Raw genomic sequence first — 9,692 nt, 5'->3', positions numbered from 1 at the left:
GAGTGATCTGCCCAAGGCCAGTCTGTGAGTGGTGACCTGGGGCAGTACAGGTCACAGCTTCCTGCCTCCAGGCCCCTCTGTGCCCTCTCAGAATCTGGTAGGAGAGGGGAGGCAAGCCGAAGCACTAAAACCAAGCTGAGCAGAGCCATCACCACCACCCCAAAGAAAGGACTGGAATTCAGCCCCTGTTACAGAAGGTCCCTGCCCTGCTCCCCCACAGCTCCCTCATCTGCGAAATGGGACTGCCCTTTGGGAGGTGTGAATAGTCCACGGGCTGAGCTTCTGTGTGCTTGAGGGGGTCAGCCAGAGTAGCACCCGTTGTGGGGAGCAGCAAGGGTCGAGGCTAGACAAGCTCCAGAGTGAGGATCCCCCCTTCCATCCAGGGAGGAAGGGGGTTATCAGAAAGGGGCAAGAGCAAAGGCCCAGAGCAGCAAGGCCGGGCCAGACTCAGAGCCACTGTCTTCCCTCCCACCTCAACTAGGGCCAGGGGCGCTTGAGGACAGGAGGAGCAGGTGTGCCACCCACGCCAACCCAGCAATCTCTCAGGGCATCTAACCTCTGCTGTTGATTTCCACCCAGAGGATGTGAGCATTTTTAGTTCCCAAGGAATGTAAATCAGCCCTGATGCTGGGGGGTTGCTGGTTTAAAACAAATACAGGCTGCCTATATAAAGACCAGACAGCCACAGGGCCCCACCTGTGCCAGGAAGCCCAGGTAAGCCCCCTCCGCCTTTCCTGTGTGGGTCTGTTTATGGGTTGAACTCATCTAGACTGCTGGGCATCCGCAGGCCCATCTGAACATGGGGAGATCACAAGACCTGGGGCAGCCTGGCTGCTCAGAGCTGGACTTAGGAGCTGCCCCAGGCCTTGTCTCCTGGGACCTTGCCACTTCAGCTCCATTATCCTTCCTCGAGAAACTTGATCCAGGGTCCTTGGGGCCTGGGACAAAGGACATGGGCATCCCACTGCCAAGTATTCTGTCCCCAAATATTCCTTCTGCCTTCCACTGCTCCTACCGTGGGGAGGCAGGTGGTACAGGTGCTCTAGTCGGCAGTCACAGTCCCAGGTCGAAGGCTCCTACCCTGTCTGCTGGACTCTGAGGCATGGGGAGGGGGGCATGCTGCCCAAACACTCCTCCACTCCAGGCCTGCCTATTCCCTGCCAGCTGAGGCCATGCCCTCCACGGGGACCATTTGCAGCCTGCTGCTCCTCAGCGTGCTCCTCATGGCAGACTTGGCCATGGCGGGCTCCAGCTTCTTGAGCCCCGAACACCAGAAAGTGCAGGTAAGACGTCTCCCCAGAGCCCCGGCTTCTGGCGGGTACCTCATCCCAGCCCTTCCATGAGTTGGGACCTGGGCTCACCTGCTCTGGGCTTCAGGCCTCTCCCAAGGAGGACTCTGGATCTGCAAGGGGGCCCATACCTTGCTCTGCTTCTGGAAGGAAGTAGTGGGGGTGGGTGGGCATCTTAGGGCCTCAAGAGAGCAGTTCCTCTTTCCAGCAGAGAAAGGAGTCCAAGAAGCCAGCAGCCAAACTGAAGCCCCGGGCCCTGGAAGGCTGGCTCGGCCCAGAAGACAGTGGTGAGGTGGAAGGCACGGAGGACAAGCTGGAAATCCGGGTGGGTCCCTCTGCAGTTTTAGGCTTTCCATAGTGGGTGAGCAGATGAGGGAGTGGAGGGTGCGGGGAGATGCCTGTCCACAGGGACTCAATGTCCAGCTACTCAAGAAAGAGAAAATAACCTGAAAATAGTTGACTCTTGGAGTTTCATCACGATTCAGCATTAACAAACCCGACTAGTATCCATGAGGACACAGGTTCGATCCCTGGCCTTGCTCCGTGGGTTAAGAATCCGGCACTGCCATAAGCTGTGGTGCAGGTTACAGATGTGGCTCGGATCCCGTGTCACTGTAGCTGTGATGTAGGCAGGCAGCTGAAGCTAGCCTGGGAACCTCCATATGCCACGGGTGTGGCCCCAAAAATCAAAAAAAAAGTTGACTCTCCACAATTGGGCTCTGTGAAGTCTTGATCCATCAGCAGGCAAACATCTAAGGGACTTTGCTATAAGAGGCAAGGGGGAGAAGGGGGCCAGCTGACACCAGGCTATCTCAGCGGGAAGCCGGCAAATCCGGTGCGGAGACAGACACCCAGGAAGGAACACTTGGTCACAGACTGAAGGCCTTTCCCTGAAGAAAACTTTTTGGTTGATTCAGGGCCTCCCAGACCTTACCTGGGACTGGAGGTGGCACCCTGGACAGGTGACCTGCTGCAGCTCCAGCTCTCAGTGAACCCCATCTCATTTATAGAACCTCATCCTCGTTTATACATGAGGAACAGAGGCCCAGACAGAGGGGGGCTCACCTGTCTGAGAGGCCACAGGCGGTGTGGGACAGAGATGGGACGGATGGTCTGGGTCCCTCCAGTCCCCAGGCCTGTCTCCCCATCACTGGTCTGGCAGAGAGCAGGTAGCCCAGGGGCACCTCTCACTGTCCCACCTCAGCCACCCTCTATCTACCCCAGCCTTTTGGAGGATCAGCTCTGCAACCCATGCCCTCTGCCCCTCCCAGGCACCTCTTCCACACCCCTGAGGCCCCACCTGCCACCTTCCCACCTGGTGGCCTAAAGATCCTTAGACTAAGAGCAGGGAACTTTTCCAGTGAGTATTCTCAGTCCAGTAGGACCCAGCTGCACCCCAGCCAGAGGAGCCTTAGTTAGCCCAGATGAAGAAGTTTCAGTGGCTGAGGACTCATGGATGGAACTTTCCAGACTGCACAGAGGAAATGGCAGGCACTGCCTCCACTAGAACCAGAAGTCTGAAGGGACTGAGGAGTTGGGGTGCCAGACGCAGGGTGGGAAACCTGTGACCCAGGCCGCAGAACTCTGACCATGCTCCCCAAGCCCCTCCCCCATCCTGGGGTTCCTCGTCACCCACCACAGGTCCCTCCACCACTCCAAATGTTTTCCTAAATCAAGTTGCAGAGCTGGAAGGCTTTTGAAACCAAGTCCCACCATCCTCCCACTGACCGGATGAGACAATGAAGCCAAGGGGGCCTTTTCAAGTCATTCAAAGCCATTCTCCCAGCCAATGGCAGCCACGCATTCCGCCAGTTGCCTCTCTCCTGGTCTGCCAGGGTGCAGACCAGCCTGGCAGTTTTCCTGATCGGTGCTTATGTGGCTGAGGTCACCTGACCACCCACATCAACCAAAGGGGTGGAAGGAAAATGAGTATTTACTGAAGGGAGGGAATGGAGCCCGCACCCCCACCCCCCACCGGCTGCCCATCAATCATGTCATTTCCACTCACTCCACCTTCATGGCAGAGACAAGATGGGGAGGTAAATTTTTTCTTTTTTTTTTTCTTTTTAGGGCCACACCTGTGGCATAAGCAAGTTCCCAGGCCAAGAGTAAAATCAAAGCTACAGCTGCTCGCCTACACCACAAGCACAGCAACAGTGGATCTGAGCCGCCTCCTCAAACTATGTCATAGTTTATGCCAACACTGGCTCCTTAACCCACTGAGTGAGGCCAGGGATCAAATCCACATCCTCATGGATACTAGGTGGCTTCTCACCTCAATGAGCCACAACAGAAACTCTGGGAGGTAACTTTTAAAAAGGAGAGTTCCCTGTGGCTTATTGGGTTAAGGAGCCAGCGCTGTCACTGCTGTAGCTTGGGTTTGATCCTTGGCCCCAGAAATTTTGCATGCCATGGGTACAGCAGGAAAAAAAAATTTTTTTAAAGGGAAACTGTAGGGAGTTCCTGTTGTGGTTCAGAGGTACCAAACCCAACTAGTATCTGTGAGGACACAAGCTCAATCCCTGGCCTCACTCAGTGTGTTAAGGATCTGGCGTTGCCGTGAGCTGGGGTGTAGGTCGGCAGCTGCAGCTCCAATTTGACCCCTGGCCTGGGAACTTACATATTCCAGGGTGTGACCCTAAACAGCACCCCCCAAAAAAAGGAAATTGTGAGCTCCAATAAGTCATCTTTTGGGATGCCGAGAAAGTAGGGGAAATGGAACATCCTCACTGTAGAAGGGAAGAAGAGATGGAAGCACAGGAAGAACAAACTTGGTTCAGAGCATCTTCCTTGGAAAAGATCAGCTTCCTGTCCAGTTTCCCACAGAACAAGGAAAGGCCTGTGCAGATGAGAAGAAATGTCACCTGGAAAGGGGGGTGTGCAGAGACCATCCCCAAGGCTAGCACTGTGTACACCAGATAGACCCCCTGCCCCCAAATCACCATGCCAGGCCTGAAGCTCTACCACTGGTCAATGAACTTTACATCTTCCCAAGCTGCAAGGGGTGGGAAAAGCATCTAGAGAACTCCAGTAGCTTTGTCAGAGGTAAGAAAAGGGGTACCAAGCACGTTTCCTGAAGACGGCGGGGTGGTAAGACCAGGAAGGAGGGTACCCGGCTGAGCTGCCCCTTAGTGGTGCCCTCAGGCCCCAGGCCCTTCTCTCCCTCTCCTGAGCCCAGGGCCTCCTCTGGGAGGTGGGCGGGGGCTGGGTGGCAGGGGCAGGAGGGTGTGAGCTCTGACAATGGTCTTCCTCCTAGTTCAACGCCCCCTGTGATGTTGGGATCAAGTTGTCAGGGGCTCAGTCCGACCAGCACGGCCAGCCCCTGGGGAAATTTCTCCAGGACATCCTCTGGGAAGAGGTCAATGGTAAGTCCCCGTCCCGGCTAAGGTCAATTCCAAGTTCCTGGGAGTCCCAGTGTGAGCCCATCTATGGGTAACAAAACAGAAATTTCCTTCCCCATCCCTGCCTCTCTAAAGAGCTTCTGTGGCCTTCTGTGGCACAGGATCCAGTGTTGTTACTATAGAGTTTTGGGTCACTGCAGTGGTGTGGGCCTGGGAAGTTCCACATGCTGCAAGTGCAGCCAAAAAATAAAAAAGGGCCTTTAATTGCTCTTTCCCGGGAGTTCCCGTTGTGGCTCAGCAGTTAGCGAATCTGACTAGCATCCATGAGGATGCAGGTTCGATCCCTGGCCTTACTCAGTGGGTTAAAGATCTGGCATTGCCGTGAACTGTGGTGTAGTTGCAGACGCGGCTCAGATCCTGCATTGCTGTGTCTGTGGTGTAGGCCGGTAGCTACAGCTCCGATTTGACCCCTAGCCTGGGAACCTCCTTATGCTGCAAGTGCTGCCCTGAAAAAGAAAAAAAAAAACTGCTCTTTCCCAAACAGTTGTCCCCATACCTGGGGGGTGGGGTGGGGGTGGATTCATTCCAGGACCTCCCGCTTTTAGGGGACTTGCCCAAGGCACAGTCCACACTTCGAGGCCAGTGCTTCCCCATTACAACACACTACCACCTCCAAAGTCACTCTGTGGAAGAAAAGCCTTTTTTTTTTTTCTTTCCTTTTTCTTTTTTTTTTTTGGCCATGCGTGCAGCATGCCAATGTTCCTAGGCCAGGGAACCCAAGCCACAGCAGTGACAACCCTGGATCCTTAAGGAACTAGGCCACCAGGGAACTCCAGAAAAGCCATCTCTGATGGCAATGGCAGAACAGCACAGAATTTTGACTTGATCTCTTGCTTTTCAGAGGCCCCGGCCGACAAGTGATTGTCCCTGAGACCAGCCACCTCTGTTCTCCCAGCTTCCTAAGGGCTCACCTGGCTTCCAGGACGCTTCCACTATCACACCCAGCTCTGAGGGACGCTAGCCTGGGAGGTGAATAAACATTCAGACTGGATGCTGAAGCTTCAAAATGTTTATTTCACCCCACAGGAAGATTTCATATTTCACTGAAAAACAAAAAAATCCCCTCTCCCATTCTTGGTCTATGGTCAACAGGAAAAGAAGAAACATGTAGCAAGGCCCGGTGTGCATGCTTTAGAAAACCAAAGGAGACCAACACATACAGAGATATCAGACTGGGGAGGGGAGGAGGGAGGTGGAGGAGAGGGGGACAGGGGGAGAGGGGAGGAGGGGCAAGTGGGAGGTGAAAAGAAGAAAAACCAAGTTCCTTTAAATATCAGAGCATCTTGAGTGCCAAGTTGCACTGAGAGCTCATTACCGGTCAGCAAGGCCTGCGTGGACAGGGAAACTCTGCAGGTGACATGATAGGAGCCAGCCTCTGTCTGACTGCCTTTCGAGGGCAGAACAGGATGCTGGGGAAGGAGTCTGACGCTAGATATAAGCAGGGCATGAACAATGGCTGGAGCCACTGCTCAGCACGCTGTCCTCACTCCTCCTCCTCCCTCCCTGTTCACTGTAAAAACCTGGGTGAAGCACGTGCCACCTCATGTGGCCAAGGGTGGGCATTGCCTCAGTGACTTCAGAGATTTAGGACACTACACTGATGTCCACGCACATGCCAACTCCAGCTCACACAGCTGAAGTGAGCCTGATTCTTAAGTTCCACAAACTTAATTCCAGGGACACCACCACACTGCCCGGGAAGAAAGTCACTTCTTTAGGGTAAACATGGGAACAGGCTTGAGAGCCGGTGGTGACGGGTGGGTGAGCATCATGGAGGAGCACCGCCAGCCTGCCCGTCCCCACACAGGCGCGCCATCAGAAACAGGCAGGATGCTCCTGCGCGGAACGGGGTAATATCCACTCTCTGCAAAATGCTTCACCACAGAGGGCCTCTCTAGGAGCCAAGTAGCTTCTCCAGGGAAATTCTGGCCACCTGGAATCCAACGACTCCAGCCCTAACGACTGATTGGACTTGGCGAGGCCCCCGAAACCCAATTGCCACCCCTCAGTGAGAAGCTGCCTGTGGTCCCTGGAATGTCATCCTGACTAGGGAACCTCTTGGCAGTGCAGAGGCTCAGGCATTGCAGAGCAGGATCTGTGTTTAACACGGCCCCCAGAGCATATATATAAAGGGGCTCGGAAGCAACAGGGTTGTACTCAGCAGGGCGCATTACAGAGCCACGTGGCTCTGTGCTGCTTAGAGCAGGTGTCAACTCCTCTAACAAGAAAATGCAGAGCTGGCCGGGGGCGCTCCACAAAACTGAGAATGCAGGAAAAAGCTGTCCTGTTCCACATCCACCCTAACTCTCTAAGCCCCAGCTCTGCTGTCAACTCCATGCCAGTCCATTGGGCAGATAACACACCCACAAGCACACATTCACTCTCCATCTCTCAGGCGACCACACACACACCTGACTATCTAGCTACGCAGTGACTTAGCTCACTGAATCGAAAGCACCTGCCTCTGTGTGATCATCACAGTTTGAAACGAGTCAGCCCCAGAGGAGTCTAAGATATCAGAGCGCAGGTAAACCAAGTGGGGGAGTTGGGGAGAGAGGACACACTCTGCTGTGTAAGCTAGCCCCTCTCTCTGATGCAGAGGCCCACACACCATCCTGGAGCTGAGCCTCATCCCAGCTCTATCGCACTTAGTAGGGGTGCTACCCTGCTCATCCCCAACCATGCCTGTGGCCCTCTTCTCAACTGCCAGAGGAGGCTCCAACATGGTCAAATGGTCCAAGAAACCAGTTTCTGATCAGTGGGGCAGCAGCCACAGACTAGGCTCAGAGGAGGATGGGTGCCAGGCCCTGGGGGAACGCTGGTCAGCTGATGATTCCCCTATGACTCACTCCTTCCTCAAGGGACACACCAGGCTTCTCTCCCATGTGCCTGGGTCAGAAACAGATGCTAGGAACCCTGTCTGGACCAGGCTCTCTGACCTGGGTGAGGCAGCACGATGTGGTAGAAGCATGGGCTTCAGACCCAGAGGCAAATGTGAACACCAACTGTCTGCTCCAGAGCAAGACACGATTTCTCTGTCTCCTCTGATGTCCAACACCCTCCTCCCTGCGTCACTGTCAAGACTAAACCGTATCTCCCATGAAGACACCTGTATAAAATAGGCATTCAATCACCCTAAGAGCCACCATTTACTGCATTCTTGCTGTGCACCAGGCACCATTCTAAACACTGGCAGGAAAGGAAGTTAGGGTCACTGCAGTTAATTTTCACGACAAACACACTTAGGAGGGAGAAAAAAACTTAAGTGACTTCCCAAGGTCACACAGTAAACACGCTTCCAACTCACCCAGAGCTGTAGGCTGGGGCCCATGCTCTCCGATGTCCTACTGCCTCTCAACCAATGTCACCACCTTGCCCTGTTGCCTGGGGTCCAAGTGATCCGCTTTTCATTTTCCTTAATAACACACTGAGTCAACTTGGAGTGGGCTGAGGACCATTTCAAGTCAACAGCTGGCAGAAATAAAATTCACTGCAGAGAACAGGGGACATACCTGAAAAAAATGCAGCATTTCTAACCAGGTCCCACCTCAGCCCTCTAGGACTGCTCCTGCACACATCACTTCCTGACAACACCAAATTCCGGTTCTCTGAAGCAGGTGGATTTACCCCTGGGATGAGCAAGAAGGTATTTGCTGCAGGAAAAAAATCCTCCTTATAAAAAACTGTTGTTTTATAATATACCCAGTACATTAGTATAGTAACATGCTCATTTCTTACACACTCAGAGGTGTGTAAGAAATTATCTTATGACAGTGTACACACACAAGAACAGAGACCCACAGTGAGCCACCTCCCTTTAGTCTGAATCCACTTCGAAACACCGCAGACAGATGAGCATTTATAGCAAGCACAGGGCTGCCTGGCCACTGACTGACTTTGCTCGAGCAGTGGCCATTTGCCCTAATTTTATAGAAATGACTAATGCAAAACCCAAAGTGATTAGTATTGGCCCCAAATTTAATACAGTTAGCAAGATGGTTAACACCAAAAATGCCAAGAGCAGATTTCCAGCCACTGGGTGGACACAGCTGCCGAGTGAGGAATGTGCTGAAAATACCTAAACCAACGGTTGTGCCTGAGATGAAGCATCGACAGATTGCAAATTTGTCTGGCATTCTTGGAACAGAGCCTTCCCTTTGACAGGTTTACTTTTGGCTTGAGCATTTGTGTTCAAGGATACCTTAGGACAAAACTGGAGGATGAACTGCAAGCAGTGAAACAGAGTTTCCTCCCAAGTTTACCCAGAGGCATCAGAGGTGACAGTCCAAAGCCCACAATACAACCAATTCATCAACTGCACCCCATGTACTCAATTTTTCTTCCTCCTATTGCACTGCTCTTGGAAAAAAAGGCTATATATTTTTCACAGCTAAGAAGCAGAAGTAGAGCTGGGTGCTCCCAAGCAATAAAATGACACTTAATGCTCAAAGGTAGTAGAATTTGGTTTTCCTTTTTCTCTTTTGGTCAGTCCACAGCATACGGTGTTCCCAGGCCAGGGATCAGATCTGAGTTGCAGTTACAACCTACGCTGCAGCTGCGGCAATGCCAGATCCTTTAATCCACTGTGCTGGGCCTGGGATTGAACATGCATCCTAGTACTACAGAGATGCCTCCAATCCAGTTGGGCCAGAGTAGGAACTCCAGCAGTAGAGCTTTTAAGAAGGTGTCAGGGATTATTTCCAGCGTCAACTTTCTGAGATATATATATTCAAGAATATCTCCAGGCCTTTGGATTCTCAGGTTGCAAAGCTGGTCAACTCAACCACTGGTGGAGTTCCCTTGTGGTGCAGTGGGTTAAAGTTCTAGCGCTGTCACTGCTGCAGCTCAGGTTTGATCCTTGTCCCTGGAACTTCTACATGCCGCGTGCAGTGAGGCCAAAAAAAAAAAAAAAAAAAAAAAAAAAAACCCCAACCCCTACCCCACCACAACTAAACCATTGTTATCACTCTGAGGAATACAGACAAACGTGGAGACGATGGGA

At 52.8% G+C, this 9,692-nt stretch overlaps 1 protein-coding gene across 2 annotated transcripts; it reads left to right on the top strand.

The window, feature by feature from the left end:
- The first annotated feature begins 583 nt into the window (after positions 1–583).
- On the top strand, positions 584–5,684 carry GHRL (ghrelin and obestatin prepropeptide). 2 transcript variants are annotated; one of them, XM_013981924.3, is made up of 5 exons: positions 584–714; positions 1,165–1,283; positions 1,501–1,614; positions 4,546–4,654; positions 5,532–5,684. In XM_013981924.3, the coding sequence occupies exons 2-5, from the start codon at positions 1,173–1,175 to the stop codon at positions 5,549–5,551; spliced, it is 354 nt and encodes a 117-aa protein (XP_013837378.1). In that variant the 5' UTR covers positions 584–714; positions 1,165–1,172; the 3' UTR covers positions 5,552–5,684.
- Positions 5,685–9,692: the final 4,008 nt, after the last annotated feature.

The sequence above is a fragment of the Sus scrofa genome, chromosome 13 (assembly GCF_054392235.1).
Source record: "Sus scrofa isolate SSC_HxYL_T2T_F1_AM1 chromosome 13, Sscrofa_HxYL_maternal_Yorkshire_Landrace_v2.0, whole genome shotgun sequence".
Lineage (NCBI taxonomy): Eukaryota > Metazoa > Chordata > Mammalia > Artiodactyla > Suidae > Sus > Sus scrofa.
The sequence above is the reverse complement of the archived record's forward strand: the minus strand, read 5'-3'. Positions and strand labels throughout refer to the sequence as shown.